This window comes from Rhinopithecus bieti, unplaced genomic scaffold (assembly GCF_001698545.2).
Source record: "Rhinopithecus bieti isolate Rb0 unplaced genomic scaffold, ASM169854v2 scaffold_36417, whole genome shotgun sequence".
In the NCBI taxonomy this organism is placed as follows: domain Eukaryota; kingdom Metazoa; phylum Chordata; class Mammalia; order Primates; family Cercopithecidae; genus Rhinopithecus; species Rhinopithecus bieti.
The window spans coordinates 693,968-710,524 of record NW_016815677.1 but is presented as its reverse complement, the minus strand read 5'-3'; the positions used below and the strand labels follow the sequence as shown (position 1 = coordinate 710,524).

The following is a 16,557-nucleotide window of genomic DNA, read 5'->3' as shown; positions in this document are numbered from 1 at the left end:
AAAAAAAAAAAAAAAAAGTTTGACATTTCTTTTGTTGAATTAATTCCCAAATATTTTCTTTTCTTTGATGCTATATAGTGGAATTATTTTAAAGTTTTATTTTGGGGTTGTTCATTTCAAGGATACAGAAATATAATTAATTTTGTATATCCTGCAAGCTTGCTGAACTTGTTAGTGTTAGTTCCAATGTTTGCATGGGGGGTGGGTTGGGGGGGTGTCTTCTTTTCCTATCTAGATATCTTTATTGCTTTTACTTACCAAATTACCCTGGACAGAACCCCCAGTATAATGTTGAATGGAAATGGCAAGAGCAGACTTCCTTGTCTTATTCCTGATCTTAAGTGCAAAGCTTTCAGTCTTTCACTATTAAGTGTTATCTGTGGGTTTTTCATAGACGTCTTTTATCAAATGGAGGAGGTTCCTTTCTAATCCTAGTTATTGAGGTTTGGTTTTGTTTTTGTTTTTAAATCATGACAGGGTGTTAGACTTTCTCAAATGCTTTTTCGGCATCCTTTGAGATTGCATAATACATTAATTGATTTCAGATGTTAAAAGACCTTGCATACTTGGGATTAATTCTACTTGGTCACAGTATACAGTCCTTTCTATATGTTGCTGGATTCAGTTTGCTACTGTTTTATTGAAGATTTCTGTGTCTGTATTCATAAAAGATACTGATCTGTAGTTTCCTTTTCCTATGATGTCTTTAGTTTTGATATCAGGGTAATACTGGCCTCATCAAATGAATTGGGATGTGTTCCCCCCTCTTCTGTTTTTTATAAGAGTTTGTGATAACTGGTATTGATTCTTATTTAAATGTTTGGTATAATTCACCAGCGAGGCCATCTGGGAATGGGCAGACTCTACCTTATTGCTATTACTGATGAGTTTGATATTACCACCTGATATGGTTTGGCTGTGACCCCACACAAATCTCATCTTGAATTTTAACTCCCACAATTCCCGTCTGTCATGGGAGGAATCTGGTAGGAGGTGATTGAATTATGGGGTAGATCTTTCCTGTGCTGTTCTCAGAATACTGAATAAGTCTCACAAGATTGGATGGTTTTAAAAACAGGAGTCTCCCTGCACAAGCTCTCTTTGCCTGCCACCATAAGATGTGACTTACTCCTCCTTGCCTTCCGCCATGATTGTGAGGCCTCCCCTGCCATGTGGAACTGTAAGCCCATTAAACCTCTTTTTCTTCCCAGTCTTGGATATGTCTTTATCAACAGCATGAAAATGGACTAATACACAACCTCATGAGACCTTGTGCCAGTTATCAATGTATTGTCTCTCAGGTCCAAATTCATCCTTCACTGCCTGCTCTGAGAAAATGGATCTGAGCCTTACATTTTTTTTCCCTTTATTCTCTTTTGTGATGATATGCTTTATAGGTAGAAGGCCCTGAAGAGCCATTTCAGGAGGAATGGGTTTTGCTTCCTGGTCTCATTGTGCTCACTGGCACACTTCTGCAGCATAGCACCTTCTCCAGCATCTGTTCCTGCTTTGATTGGTGGCCACAAACACTTAGCAGCCAGCAATATTCTTTAGCACCCTATTGGGCAGTTTTATAGCAGAGGCTTCCAGGAGACTCCTCCCCATGAATACGTTTCCTCAGCAACCTAAAAGTGTCAGAAAATTCTAGAGGGTGGATTTATGGGAAGTTCCACTGGCAGATTCCCAATGACTTCTTGCCATTTAATGAGCCATAGCCGTACTCTCTTCAAAAGGGTCTCAGTCAGCCCTGGCTGGAGGCGAGAGGCTCCTCCTTGGGAACTCTATCACAGCATTAGAGTAGCAGCTGTTCCTTATATCTGCTATTGCTATACTCTTTAAAGCTCTCTTGTTCTTATTAGCCGGTGCTTCATTATTCCAATACCCTGTTATAGCTAATAATTCCTCATATATTAAACTGTCTCTATTCAAATGAGCATGGTTTGTCTCCTGATTAGACTTTGACTGATAAAGATGTATCAAGCTTTTCCATGGATCCATCTATGCCTGGTCCTTGTATATAGAAAGCATTCAATGAATATAGTCCCTTAATAGCATCATGACACACAGTTTTCTTATGTAGTTGTCACAATTTCAGGCCCTTTCATCCTTATATTTATTGAGGAGTTACTGTCTGTGCTCAGGAATCTTACTGTGTGGCAGGAGATAAGAGGAGAGAATCAGTAGCTAGAAGAATACAACAGCTAAAGTGGCCTTGGTGAATAGTCCAGAATGATATAAAAAAAAAAACTTAGAGCACTAAAAAAAATTGCATGAGATGACACTGCAGAGATAAGCTAGAGTCAGATGATGACAGGCCTTGACTTCTATTGGGAAAGACGGTCTGCCGTGGCCTTGAGCATCTCTGCATGTGCTTGCTAAGTATGCCAAACACAAGGCCTAACTTTCCCCTAATACTGAACCATTTCTAGCTCGTCACATTGGCATTCAAGTAGGTTAAGATGACCATAGCATAACTACCATGCAACAGCTCACTCCCTCAGGGAAGGAGGCTGGTTTGTTTGCCACTTGCTACAAAAGATGCTAGGCCCTTGGCCCTGAATCCCTCAGTTGTGGTGCAAATTGCTGCATGTGCAACCACTGTCCGGGCCCATTGCATTTACTCCATAGGACTTGAGGACAGGCCAACCAGTGCTATACCATGCTGATACTTCCACTGTATGCTGTATTGAATAATAAATTTCTTCATCTGATCCACCAAATTTCATCTACATTGGTACCAATGGACTTGTGGCAGGTGAACCTGCTTTCTTGCTTAGTCATCTCCTTTGTAGTCTTGCTATTTCTTGCTATTCTCAGGAGGTTGGGGCTCTTCTCTAACAAAGGGTGCCATGACACAGGCACACACACACACTACAAAATGAAAATAAACATGAACTAGAAAGATGTTTCCTTACTTGAGAAATGCAGATAAATGTCAAAGCTGTTGAAAACCAGAAAACCATGTAATTTTGAGTATTTAAAATCAGTCCTGTATTGTGATACACCAAGACCAAACTTGAATGTTATTCCACATAGGAATCTAACCAACAGAATGTAGTTCAGATTTGGGGAATGATGGTGAGGAAACTATATTTTATGGAATTGCTAACACATTTAAAACAGTAGTTGGTAAGAAAAAGTGTGTTCTGGGCTGGAAGTGGCAGCTCACGCCTGTAATCCCAGTACTTTCGGAGGCTGAGGTGGGCAGATCACCTGAGGTCAGGAGTTCAAGACCAGGCTGACCAATGTGGCAAAACCCCATCTCTACTAAAAATACAAAAATTTAGCCAGGTGTGGTGGTGCATGCCTGTAGTCCCAACTACTTGGGAGGCTGAGGCAGGAGAATTGCTTGAACCCGGGAGGCGGAGGTTGCAGTGAACCAAGATTGCATCACTGCACTCCAGCCTGGGCAACAGACCAGGACTCCATCTCAAAAAAAACAAAAGTGTTCTTTTACTTTTTACAATAAATCCTGTTTGAGAAGTTATGATCCTTGTGTAAAAACATCTGTAGCAAGTAGTCTCTCATTTGTGCAGTGGTAACTGTGGGCATTTATGTTTTTAGATTAAATCCTGTATTTGAGTAAAGATGTTAACAATACTTGCATGGACTTTTATGGTTAATTTCAGTATGTAAATTAGCATGTAGTTCATTTATAATTTTAGAAACTAGTAAACTAAAAAAAAAGTTCACTCAAATTATCACTTCCTTTGTAACACCTATCCTGACCCCTGCCTTCCTTCCTTGTAGAGGTAACTATTTCATCCTCTGTACCCTCAGGGCTGACACTCTATTCAGGTTGTTGCATCCACCTTAACACTTGCTATCTTCATGTGGAGACAGTGAACTCCCCCAAGGGCAGGGACCAGGACTCAGCCGCCTCCCCAGCTCAATTCCTGGCTGAAAGCAAATACTCAACTAGTGTTGTTGGTTAAAAGGAACACATGCCCAACCTCACCAGTCCGTAAAGAAAAGCAACCGTGAGATGCCACCTTTCCAACTTCTAAACTAACAAAGATTAGTTATAAAGAGGAAGTTCTGGGAGGAGTCCAGAAAGCTACATTCTGGTCCAACCTTTCCAAAGGTCAATTTGGCAATTTCCCCAAGTGTCATACTAATGTTGTGTAACCCCAAATTCAGGCTCATGTACCTGATGCAGAGCTGAAGCCAAACACTAAGACACAGGTGCTTGGAGATAGAGAAAGGATTGTTCAATTGGGCCAAAGCAAGAAGGCAGAAGAGAAAGATCTCTCAACTGTAGCTTAACAAAGAGATGACAGCAGGCGTTTTTATGGGGTAGGGTGTAAAGGAGGGAGAGTTGCCGGGAAGATAGGGGAAAAGTCTGTGCCTCTACAGTCGCAGATAAAACTTTGAGCAACCAGACTTATAGGTGCCAGCAGCTGGTCGAAAAGTCCTTAATGGCATTCATTCCTTCTGCAAAATATTTTCATGATCCTGAAAGTTCTCTCTCCTGCTAGACAAAGAAACAGGACATCAGCAGTTTATAATTATATTGTGGGAACAAGAGATATTGGGCAAAACGCGAGCGCTTTCTATGTGCATGCAAGCAAGGGCCTGATCAGAATTTTCACTATGGCCGGGTGCGGTGGCTCAGGTCTGGAATTCCAGCACTTTGGGAGGCCAAGGCCTGAAGATCATTTTGAGGTCAGGAGTTCGAGACCAGCCTGGCCAACATGGTGAAACCCCGACTTTACTCAAAATACAAAAATTAGCCAGCCGCGGTGGTGCGTGCCTGTTATCCTAGCTACTTGGGAAGTTGAGCCAAGAGAATCACTTGAACTTGGGAGGTGGAGGTTGCAGTAAGCCGAGATCATACCACTGCACTCCACTCTGAGCGGCAGAGCGAGACTTGGCCTCAAAAAACAAAGCAAAACAGAAAAAAACAAAAACAAAAACAAAAAAACACCAAACGGAATTTTCAATACTTCAGTTACTAAAAATGCCAGAGTACTTAAATCTCAAGGGGCCTGGTTACACTCCCAATGGGGAGACGTAGGCCAGAGGCACTGGAAAGGTGAGCAGTGCTTTGGCTGGAAACCGTAAGCCTCTGACAGAGAACGGGCATAATCTACCTCGCGATCGGCAAGGAAACACACGGGCCGGCAGAGGGCAAATCGCACACGCCGCCTGCACCGGGCTCCGGCCTCCTCCGCATTCTACAGTCGTTGCACTTTTCCCACTTTTATAACCAAGAGAGGAAGTACGCGCTGCTCGAAAACGCGAACCGCGCATGGGACCCTAGGACCGACTCGCGCGCCCTCGACGACTTGAAACCGGGTTCCAGACACTCGTTCGCGCCCTAGGGCTCCCGTCACCCAGGTCCGGGTGCTCACTCTCGCCAGGGCGCAAGACCGCGAGGTGGCGAAGCACCTACTTGGCTGCGCGCGACGTGGCGGGCATGCTGCAGTCCCGCGCGCCCCACCCGCTCTGGGCATGTCAGGGTAGGCGGTGTTCAAGAGTGGAGCCCCGCCCAGCCACCGCCTTCGGGTCCTGAGAAGACTCTCCTCCCGGCCTCCCTGTTTCAGCTGTTGACCTGCAAGAGAGCTACACCGCTCGCCAGGTATGGTCCCCTCAGGGTAGTGGGCCTCATAGGGCTCTGCCGCCAGATCTGGGCCAAGTTTCTTCTAGAGACTTCACTACCGACATGGGGTGTATGAAGGACAGTCCAGAGAACATTTCCCGACCTGCCTGTTTGCCTGGCCTGAATGTGAGGTCCTTGAGCGCCCTTGAGCCATGGCCTTGGGCCTGCCAAGATTGAGGCAGGCGTGGTCACCGAATACTTCTGGAGTGGGGAAGATGGCACAATTTACACTGTCCCTGCCACAGGAGCTCCCACTTTTGCCGGGGAAACTAACCTGGAGGTGGGAGCTCCTTTTATTTGTTGGCCTTTTATTATACCCAGGGGAAAATGGTTTGCCAAATTTGGAGGGTGTGTTAGAAATGATCTGTCTTAATCATCCTAAAAAATCTAAAAATTCGGCTGGGCATGGTTGCTCATGCCTGTAATCCCAGTACTTTGGGAGGCCAAAGTGGGCCGATCACTTGAGGTCAGGCGTTCAAGACCAGCCTGGCCAGCATGGTGAAACGCTGTCTCTACTAAAAACACAAAAATTAGCCAGGTGTGGTGGTGCACTCCTGTAATCCTAGCTACTTGGGAGCTTGAGGTAGGAGAATCGCTTAAATCTGGGAGCCAGAGGTTGCAGTGAGCCAAGATGGTGCCACTACAGTCCAGCCTGGGTGACAGAGCAAGACTCCATCTAAAAATATATATATTTATATACATATTTTATATATTTTATATATTGTGTGTATATATATATATATATTACATTGGAAGCAGGTGCCTCAAAGAGGTGAGCAGCAGAAAGGGAGGGCAGTTAAAGGCCATCAGTCAGTCACAGCCTCCCAGACCCTGGGAACTCTACCACTGCTGGAGAATCTGATCAAGCACTAATTGAAGGTTCCAGTTGACAGAGAAAACGGTGATTTCAAATAAGAACCTCAAAAGTCAGATGACTGGAAGCTCTATGGATTTGGAATTCAACTGCTTCTTATGTGGGCAACTAAGTGTGCTCCAGGGAAATTTGAGTTACTTATATTCCAGGCCATGTAGGGCTATCGCAAGCATGTGAAATATGTGTATTTGCAGGGGGAAAAAGTCTAGGGAGAAATACACACCAAAGGAATACATTCGTTCATTCATCAGGCATTACCTATTTCATGCCACACCTTGGGCTCTAAAGAATCAGAACTACCACGTAGCAAGGGAGAAAAACGGGCAAGAATAAAACATCGTTTTTTTCCTTATTTTATTTTTCTCTGTGTTTTCTAAATGTGACTAGATCTCTAACAACTAAGAAGGTTTTATTTATTTTGAAAAAAAGTACTTTCCCTGTTAAAAGGTGAGCCACTCTTCTGAGGGCAGAGTCAGAAAGAAGGGTGCATAAGCCCACCTAGCGTCCGATTTCCTTTTTTCTTTCTTTCTTTTTTGTTTGTTTGTTTGTTTAACAGGGTCTCACTCTGTCCTCCATAGTGGAGTGCAGTGGCGCCACCTCGGCTCACCGCAACCTCCGCCTCCTAGGTTCAAGTGATTCTCCTGCCTCAGCCTCCCGAGTAGCTGGGATTACAGGTGCATGCCATCACGCCCGGCTAATTTTTGTATTTTTAGTAGAGACGGTTTCACCATGGTGGCCAGGCTGGTCTTGAACTCCTGACCTCAAATGATCCACCCGCCTCGGCCTCCCAAACTGCTGAGATTACAGGCGTGAGCCACCGCGCCCGGCCCCAGCATCCAGTTTTCAAAGGCCCTCTGCTCAGCTTCCAGAGATCCCAGGAAACTCTAAGTGGGAGCATCTCGTATCCCCACGATGCGACCGGTCACAAAACACGCGACCCGAGACACTGAAAGTGGAGGCTTCTTGATGGATCAAGTTGCGCAGTTCTCATACCGACCCGCGGCCAGGCTGTAAGATAGGTGGTCGGCTACAGACACAATCACAGCCACCTTGGACAAGGACCCGTGAGCTGACCGCCATTAAGCTTCATAAACTGGTCCAAATCCAATGGATCGCTACTGCCGGAAACGGAAAGTCCTCAAGGGCGGGTTTTGGAAGCAGAGCGGAAGCGGAAGGAGGGTACCGGAAACGGTGTTTGGTGGCGCCCGCGATGGCCGAACCTGTGTCTGTTGCAGCTGAGTATCTCGCGGGCAGCAGGGCGCGCGCTGCACGCACAGTACTAGGCCAGGTGGTGCTCCCGGGTGAGGAGCTGCTCCTGCCGGAGCAGGAGGACGCGGAAGGCCCTGGCGGTGCGGGAGAGCGACCGTTGAGCCTGAATGCTGGAGCGCGCTCGCGGGTGCGCGTTGTATGCGGCCCGGGCTTGCGGCGCTGTGGGGACCGCCTGCTGGTCACCAAGTGCGGCCGCCTCCGTCACAAGGAGCCCGGCAGTGGCTACGGCGGCGGTGTTTACTGGGTGGACTCTCAGCAGAAGCGGGTGAGCTAGGACTCCGGAGGGGTGGTGCGGCCGTGAGAGTGATAGCCCTGGTTTGAGAAGACCTCCCAAAAGAAGAAGGGATGGGATCCTGAGGCCCTCTGTTGTTTAGGCAAACCTAGAGCCACCGTAGTCTTGTGCCCACTTATGTCCTTTAGAGGGACCGTGAACAATAGGAACATAGCCTGAGAAGGGCGACCAGGAGAGAAAAACGTTTGGAGACCGTGAGTCATGATTATAGTCTTCAAAACCCCAAAAGTCAGGGAGCAGCAGGCTTGCCCATTGAAGTCTCAGAGGGCAGGACCAGGCTCAATGAGTGGATGTCATAGGGAGTTAATTTCTCCTAGAACAGGTAAGAACTTTCGTATAGAAAAAATTGTCTAACTATGGAATGGGCTTCCTTGGTTGTAAGGATTCCTTTGCCACTGAACTTATGCCACAAAGCTAGGGACTTACTGGTTGGGGTGCCGAAGAGATAATGGGGTTTGGACTCAATTAACATAGACTACCAGAAGCTGCACACCTGACACTTTATGATGTGATTTTCTTTTACCGACAGTGGCATATGATCAGATTTCTTTCTCTTTAATGACACTAAAGTAACCACGAAGGACTTGCTGAAGGTATCTTCCAATGATATCTTGTCATTTATGGCTGTTTTCTCATTCTATTTCCTTTTGTAGTATGTTCCAGTGAAAGGAGACCACGTGATTGGCATAGTGACAGCTAAATCTGGAGATATATTCAAAGTTGATGTTGGAGGGAGTGAGCCAGCTTCTTTGTCTTACTTGTCATTTGAAGGTGCAACTAAAAGAAACAGACCAAATGTGCAGGTAATTATGGGAGCCTTTGGTTTCAAAGTAAGAAACATCCATTCCCTAGAACACTCAGATATCCAGAAGGCTACCTGAATTGTCTCCAAAGCATGACCTAGATCTTTGAGCATGTATATAATTGCCCCAGGCTCCAAGAGCTTCTTCAGATGCTGCAGGATCAGAGCCACAATTTTTTTTTTTTTTAACATTTACAATTTATTTTACATTGGCTACATTTGTTCTTGGGATGTTTCATTTCTACTGAGTTGAAAGGTTGTATCTGTCATCACCGTAATTTGTTATGTCCATATCCTTGGGACAAGGATGTCAGCTGTAGGCTTAGAGGAGAGACAGGTGGTGCAAATTGACATTATCAGCTATCCATCCCTCCTGGCTGTAGCTCCTAGGAGCTGATAGAGGAGTAATACTGTTACCTTAGGTTTTCAGGTTGGGCTTTTCAGGTAGCATAGCCACATGCCTCTTGTCTATCCAGCCCGAAATTTAGTGATTTCTTTGCCTCTTCTCGTTTACTTCTCATGCAAATTTATTTGCTTAATCCTATTTTATCCTATTTGATTCTGTCTCTGATTTTTGGCATGTCCATCCCTTTATCTCCACTTTGCAAGTTCAGGCTTTAGCTCCCTCTTGACTGGTCTCAGTCACTTCTTCATTAATCCTTGCCTCCATGCTTTTACCTCACCATCCAGGGTTTTGAGAGCTGACATCCTAACACGGTTACTTTCTCGAAAAGGAAAAACAAGATTCTCCAAAATCCACAGAATTCCTTGGCATTACACTCCAGGTGTCTTTCCTCATCCCTAATTATATCCTTCATACAGCCACACTCGAATCACACCAAACGCCATTAGACTCAATTTCCTGCCCTTATTCCTTTGCACATACTGTTCCCTCTGTCTTGATTGCACTATCCCTTCGCAGCCTGTGGAACACATTCTCATCCTTTGAGACCTAGGCTAAACACGACCACCTCTGTAAAGCCATCCCCAGTTGTGACTTTTCTCATATTTTTGCTCTAGCACTTACTGGATTTAGCCTCGACTGAGGTTTGTGTATATGTACCTCCCCACTGCCCTCCAAGACCAAATGCTTCTGAAAAGCAGAGAATGTTTTGTTCCTCTCTAGTTTACATAGTCACCAACAAACAGTGGGTACTTAATATGTTTTGTTGAGTGAACAGAATTGAGTTCACTCTCCATTTCCTCAGTTTCATCCCTTTGAAGTTTAGCTCTATGAGGTTTTTAAGTAAATCTTGCAGGGAGAAGTGTCAGTGAATTATTGTTTTGCTTTGCTTTGAATACTTTGTATGCCGGAGTTCCTCTCTCTGTAAATCTGTAATTCTCTAGGGTAGTACCACCTAACATAACTTTCCACAGTGATGCTGTTTTGTATCTGCACTGATTAGTATGGTAGCCACTAGCTGTTGAGCACTTGAAATGTGGCTAATGCAACTCAGGAAATTAATTTTAAATATCTAATTTTAATTAATTTAAATGTAAGTTTAAACAATTGGCTACCTACCATATTGGACAGTGCAATCCTAGAGGTGTTCTCTGGCCTTGAGATGGCTCCTCGTCTGTGATTTCCTGGTTGGTGAAAGGGAATGATACATGTGTTCCTTTTTTTCCCCAAGACTCAACTTCAAAGTGACTGTGGGAATCCTGTAGTACAGTCAGTCCCTTAGCCACAGAACTGTAGGTGGCTGGCATTGATGCCTGTGAGAAAGAACCAATAGCAGCACCTGTAGAGTAGTTTGCTGAGAGGAAATGAACTGGTTTTTAATATCATTGTAGGTTGGAGATCTCATCTATGGCCAATTTGTGGTTGCTAATAAAGACATGGAACCAGAGATGGTCTGTATTGACAGCTGTGGACGAGCCAATGGAATGGGTGTCATTGGACAGGATGGTCTGCTTTTTAAAGTGACTCTGGGCTTAATTAGAAAGTAAGTCCTGATGTCTGCTGCCTTGCCTGCCTTCTTTTATAATTATACATTCTTGGAAAGTTGGTTAATCTCCAGGATTCAGATTATTTGTAACATTTAAATTTCTCCTCAAAGTTAAAAATCAATATCCATTGTAACACATTTGGAAACTCATGAATTTAATCCTGTCTTCTTGGAAACATCAAATTCAGATGTGTTTGGCTGTGTAGCTTCTGGTGGGCTAATACTTCATGCTCTAAGCTCTTACTCTGTATTCATGTCTTCCCTCCCAGGCCTGTTCCTTAGTTGACTCAGCCCAAATGTGAAAACTGGCCTTTGCCCTGTTCTGAGTCACTTGAATATAGATGCAGTCTGCAGTTGTACAGAATTATCAAATTTTCTAATTATGGGGTCACACGCAGCTTAGATCGTGATGTTCAAGGTTATGTAGCCATTCACAGAAGGCTTCTGACACTTGGTCCTGGTAAGTTTAATAGTTCCCACTGAGGCAGATTCTCTTTTTGGTGTTTAGAAATTTACCCACCCAAAGCTGTGCCATATTCAGGGGCTTTACTCCTAGAGCCTATGAAGTTCAGAGCTATCTTGTATGCCTCTCCTTGCTACATATCCTAAAGATCTGGAGAATTAAGTTTGGACATCAGAGAAGCATGCTATTAACCAAGAAACATGTTATTAACCAAGCACCACCCTTACGGTTTGAAAGAGCCAATGTTCCTCTCCAAGTACTGAATTTAATGCAAGAGAATAATACGGTCAGGAAAGTAAGTTTAAAGTGTCTTTTAGCACTGTAGGTAACAAAAAAAAGTTATGATTCTCAGTCTAGAATTAAAGTGCTCTAACAATCTAGTGCAATGACTTTTACATTTTTTGCAAAGTTGGTAACCTAGAGAGTTTGACTTCTTCGTAAGGGATAGCCCACCTCTGTGATCTCTGATACACCTTTGAACATTGTGAAGTTTCTTGGAAGGAGGCAGCAAATGTCATGTGCCTTGTTCTTGTTGAACAACTATGGAGAACTCAGAAAAGGAATCACATTCTAAAGGAGACTCCGGACACACTTTCGCCGCTTTATTAAATTTCATTTCCTTTTCTCTTCCCACTAGGCTATTAGCTCCAGACTGTGAAATCATACAGGAAGTGGGGAAACTCTATCCACTGGAGATAGTATTTGGAATGAATGGAAGAATATGGGTTAAGGCAAAAACCATCCAGCAGACTTTAATTTTGGCAAACATTTTAGAAGCTTGTGAACACATGACGTCAGATCAAAGAAAACAGATCTTCTCCAGATTGGCAGAAAGTTGATATAGGTGGACTTTTTTACAGGTCAGTAAAAAAGTCTATAGCATCTATAGCAAAAAACTATAGATTTCCTGGGGAATACTTTTTTCAGGTGAACCTCTCCCCATTTAAATACTCAGAAGATAAGGTGTGAATGTATGTATTATCAGAGTCCTAAAGTATTTTTATAAAAGTTACTGGTTTTCACCCACGCTTTAAAGAGAAAATCATTGCAAAATCATATTTTTTGTTTCTGTACAATAAAGTTTACTAAAAAACAGTATTATGGTTTATTTGGAGTTAACTCCCTTAGTATTGCTACAGCTTCCATAATTAACTGGAAGTCAGCAGTAAAATAATTTTCTGATTATAATAGTAAGCCAGGTTCACCAGAGGAAATGCAGACTACATGAAAAGTATAAAGCAGCAAAATGTCACCTGTAGTCCCATTATTCAGGGGGTGAGTATGTAACAATGAAATACTGTGTGTTTTCCATTTACCAAGTATTGTGTTTTGCATGAACTCCTTTATTCTTACTAACTGCAGAAGACACTTATCCTCATAATTGAAACGGAGGCACAGAATTTAACTTGGCCTACATTCTCTGTATGTTCATCAAATTGAAATTATATTATAGCTTATATACTACTTTGTAATATACTTTTGTCTACTTCAAACAGCGTGATACATTTCACAACTTCCATTAAAAATTCATTAGTCACATATTTCATGTTATAGGGTATTTTGATGTAGTATATTTGATGTATTTTGATATAGTTTATTATTATATAAATAATGAGGATTTCTGAATCTGGCCAAGTCCTATTTTGCTAAAATCATTTCCTAGGAGCTAAGCATAGAAAACTCTTCTATGCTATTTAGTATATTAACCAAAACCTTTAAAGGTAAAAAGACTTCCAGGCGATCCACATCAGTGATTCTTGGTTTCTAGACCTCTTTGAGAATATGTGAGATACAGATCCCCTGAAGCCTATCCATAGAAAGTCCTTTTTGGATGAAAGAGATTATAGAACTCATTGTTTATATGTTGATGAAGACCAAGGAGCTTTATGTGTTCCTAATGATGTTTTCTGAGGACTAGGCAGTTTTACTTCAATAGCTTTTAGGGCTACAAGTGGTTTTGGGTTACGTGGATGAATTGTATAGTGGTGAAGTCTGAGGTGTACCAGTCACCTGAGTACTATATATTGTACCCAGTATGTCGTTTTTTTTATCCTTCCCCTTCCCCCTTCTGGGTGTCTCTGTGTGCTTACCTGTAGCTTAGCTCCCACTTACAGGTGAGAACATTTGGTATTCGGTTTTCCATTCTTGAGTTACTTCACTAAGAACAGCTTCTAATACTATCCAGGTTGCTGCAAGACACTTGGTTCTTTTTTATAGCTGAGTAATATTCCATAGGAGATACATATATATATATATATATACCACATTTTATCCATTCATTGGTTGATAGGTACTTAGGTTGGTCGCATAACTTTTATGATGAACTGTCTGGCCAGTTTTTAAATAAAGATACTGGTGTAATTTATTAGGTGATCACAGTTCCTTAGGAATTAAATTGTGAAGGGGAGGGGACAGAGCAGAGAAGTAATCTTTTGGTTCTTTTGAGTTATTGAATGCATTTCCTGAATTTGCTAGCTGCTTAACTAGCAAGTTAACTAACCCAAACTGTCAGAGTAACTGAAGCAAATAGGTCCAACTGGGACATAAGGAACATGAGATTTGTGTAATAAGCAGGTTATCTAACATGCTCATGTGTCAAAATGTAACACTTTCTAGCCATTTTCAAGACAGACTTTTATCAATACTGTGTTTGCTTTACAATTTAATCTGTTACAAATATATATGAAGAATCTAATTGGTACCAGGCTCAGAGAGGATAGAAAGATAGCTACACAGATCTGTCCTGTTAGGATCCTGCCATTAGGAAGAGAAGTCCTCCATGTACATACTCCACAGGGTAAGAGCCACAGGAGGGAACAAAATGCTATGGGGACTCAGTAGGGATAGGTCAGAACAGGCTGGATCCTGCAAAGCTTATTACAGAGCTGGGAGACAATGAGCATGATCAGACAAGGCTGGAGAAAGTCATCCAATTTTAAAACTAGCCGGGCGAGGTGGCGGGCGCCTGTAGTCCCAGCTACTTGGGAGGCTGAGGCGGAAGAATGGCGCAAACCCGAGAGGCGGAGCTTGCAGTGAGCTGAGATCCGGCCACTGCACTCCAGTCCGGGCGACAGAGCGAGACTCCGCCTCAAAAAAAAAAAAAAAAAAAAAGAAAGTCATCCAATTTTATGATGCCAGTTTAGTGAATATTAAACTCTTGATATAACCATTTAAACAATTTCAAGAGGTCTCTCACAAATAGATATACAACAGTTCAGTTAGCCCATCCAAAGCCATGTGGTTTTGAGGCTAATTCCTTGTTACATAAAATTTTTTTTTCTTCTTGAGACAGTCTTGCTCTGTCGCCCAGGCTGGAGTGCAGTGGCACGATCTCGGCTCACTGCAACCTCCGCCTCGCAGGTTCAAGTGATTCTCCTACCTCAGCCTCCCGAGTAGCTAAGACTACAGGCACACGCCACCGTGCCCAGCTAATTTTTGCATTTTTAGTAGAGACGGTAGTTTCACCACATTGGCCAGGCTGGTCTGGAACTCCTGACCTTGTGATCTGCCCGCCTTAGCCTCCCAAAGTGCTGGGATTACAGGCCTGAGCCACTGCGCTCACCACATTAACTTGTTATTACTTATCTGAGCACTTGCTGTGAGCCAGGCACTATGGGAAATTAAAAAGCATTAAATGTGGTCCCGGACATTAGCTTACTATGAAGCTCTGAGAAGATGTCATGCAAAGGCAATTATGTGCCACTGCCACCCTCTGCCCTGCTCTTTGGTCAAAGTAACTCCAGCACCTCACTCCTGCAGCTGCAATTTTTTTTTTTTTGAAATGGAGTCTTGCTGTGTCACTCTTGTCACCCAGGCTGGAATGTAGTGGCGAAATCTTGGCTCACTGCAACCTCCACCTCCCGAGTTCAAGTGATTCTCCCACCTCAGCCTCCCAAGTAGCTGGGACTACAGGTGCATGCCATCACACCTGGCTAATTTTTGTATTTCCAGTAGAGACAGGTTTCACCATGTTGGCCATGCTGGTCTTGAACTCCTGACCTCAGGTGATCTGCCCACCTCGGTCTACCAAAGTGTTGGCATTAAGGCGTGAGCCACCACGCCTGGCCACGCACCTGCAATCTTAGGCCCATCATTCCACTGAATTCCGAAGAACATAGCCTTTTCCTGAAGTAACTCCTTTCTTCAATGCTTCAGGCCAGTTGCGAGTCTCTAAGTAAGTCGACAGGATATCAAACACTGTTAGAGAGTAAACAGAAAACACAGTGACCACACAGAGGAAAAAAAGGATGAGTAAATGAAATGAAAAGGATGTTCTGTAATATTTCATTGAACCTATTCTGCACCATATGTGGTACTAAGGTCCTGTGGAGAGAGAGGCAAGGACACAAGCTCTGCTTACTCTCAAGGACCTCAACCTACTCTGAAAGATACAGGCCTGTAGGGAGTAACAGAAAGGAACACAGTAAAATGGGAACACAGAAGGGCCCTGCCATGGCCTGGGATGGGGAAGGAAGCCAAGATGTTCCTGAACTGAACCCTGAAGATCAAACAGGAATTCAATGGTCAGTGAGAGGTTAAAAGCAGGGCATTCTAGGTCAAGGGGACAATTTCTTTCTTTTCTTCATCTCCTCCTCCTCCTCATCCTCCTTCTTCTTTCTCTCTCTCTCTCTCTCCCTCCCACCCCTTCCCTCTCTCTCTCTCTCTCTCTTTTTTTGAGGCGGAGTTGTGCTCTTTTTGCTCAGGCTGGAGTGCAATGGCACGATCTCAGCTCACCACAACCTCCGCCTCCCAGGTTCAAGCACTTCTCCTGCCTCAGCTTCCCAAGTAGCTGGGATTACAGGCATGTGCCATTACACCTGGCTAATTTTGTATTTTTAGTAGAGACAGGGTTTCTCCACATTGGTCAGGGTGGTCTCGACCTCCCAACCTCAGGTGAACTGCCTGCCTCATCCTCCCAAAGTGCTGGGATTACAGGCATCAGCCACCGCACCCAGCTTTTTTTGTTTTTGTTTTTGAGACAGTATCACTCTGTCACCCAGGCTGGAGTGCAGTGGCGTTATCTTGGCTCACTGCAACCTCCACCTCCCAGGTTCAAGCGGTTCTCATGCCTCAGCCTCCAGAGTAGCTGGGATTACAGGCGCGTGCCACCATGCCTGACTAATTTTTTTTTTTTTTTTTTGAGGCGGAGTCTCGCTCTGTCGCCCAGGCTGGAGTGCAGTGGCCGGATCTCAGCTCACTGCAAGCTCCGCCTCCCAGGTTTACGCCATTCTCCTGCCTCAGCCTCCCAAGTAGCTGGGACTACAGGCGCCCGCCACCTCACCCGGCTAGTTTTTGTATTTTTTAGT

The 16,557-nt window shown here is 43.9% G+C and overlaps 2 protein-coding genes across 10 annotated transcripts in view; one reads left to right on the top strand and one right to left on the bottom strand.

Moving 5' to 3' along the window:
* The first annotated feature begins 7,259 nt into the window (after nt 1-7,259).
* Nucleotides 7,260-13,129, top strand: EXOSC3 (exosome component 3). Of its 2 annotated transcripts, XM_017853549.1 has the most exons (4): nt 7,260-8,010; nt 8,691-8,840; nt 10,634-10,785; nt 11,889-12,349. In XM_017853549.1, the coding sequence occupies exons 1-4, from the start codon at nt 7,687-7,689 to the stop codon at nt 12,088-12,090; spliced, it is 828 nt and encodes a 275-aa protein (XP_017709038.1). In that variant the 5' UTR covers nt 7,260-7,686; the 3' UTR covers nt 12,091-12,349. The 2 variants fall into 2 exon arrangements, with proteins under 2 accessions (XP_017709038.1, XP_017709039.1); XM_017853550.1 differs by lacking the exon at nt 10,634-10,785 and having other exon boundaries at nt 11,889-13,129.
* Nucleotides 8,722-16,557, bottom strand: part of TRMT10B (tRNA methyltransferase 10B) — a 32,974-nt gene continuing 25,138 nt past the window's right edge. For 5 of the 8 annotated variants that reach the window (XM_017853545.1, XM_017853540.1, XM_017853541.1 and 2 more), the window contains 3 exons: nt 15,325-15,448; nt 10,362-10,555; nt 8,722-8,814 (listed from right to left, as the gene is read on the bottom strand). In XM_017853545.1, coding sequence (XP_017709034.1) covers nt 15,342-15,448 — 107 coding nt within the window. In that variant the 3' untranslated portion in view covers nt 8,722-8,814; nt 10,362-10,555; nt 15,325-15,341. Of the gene's footprint in view, nt 8,815-10,361; nt 10,556-14,314; nt 14,339-15,005; nt 15,449-16,557 lie in introns of those variants that run through there. The other 3 variants (XM_017853542.1, XM_017853544.1, XM_017853543.1) reach the window with 3 other exon arrangements.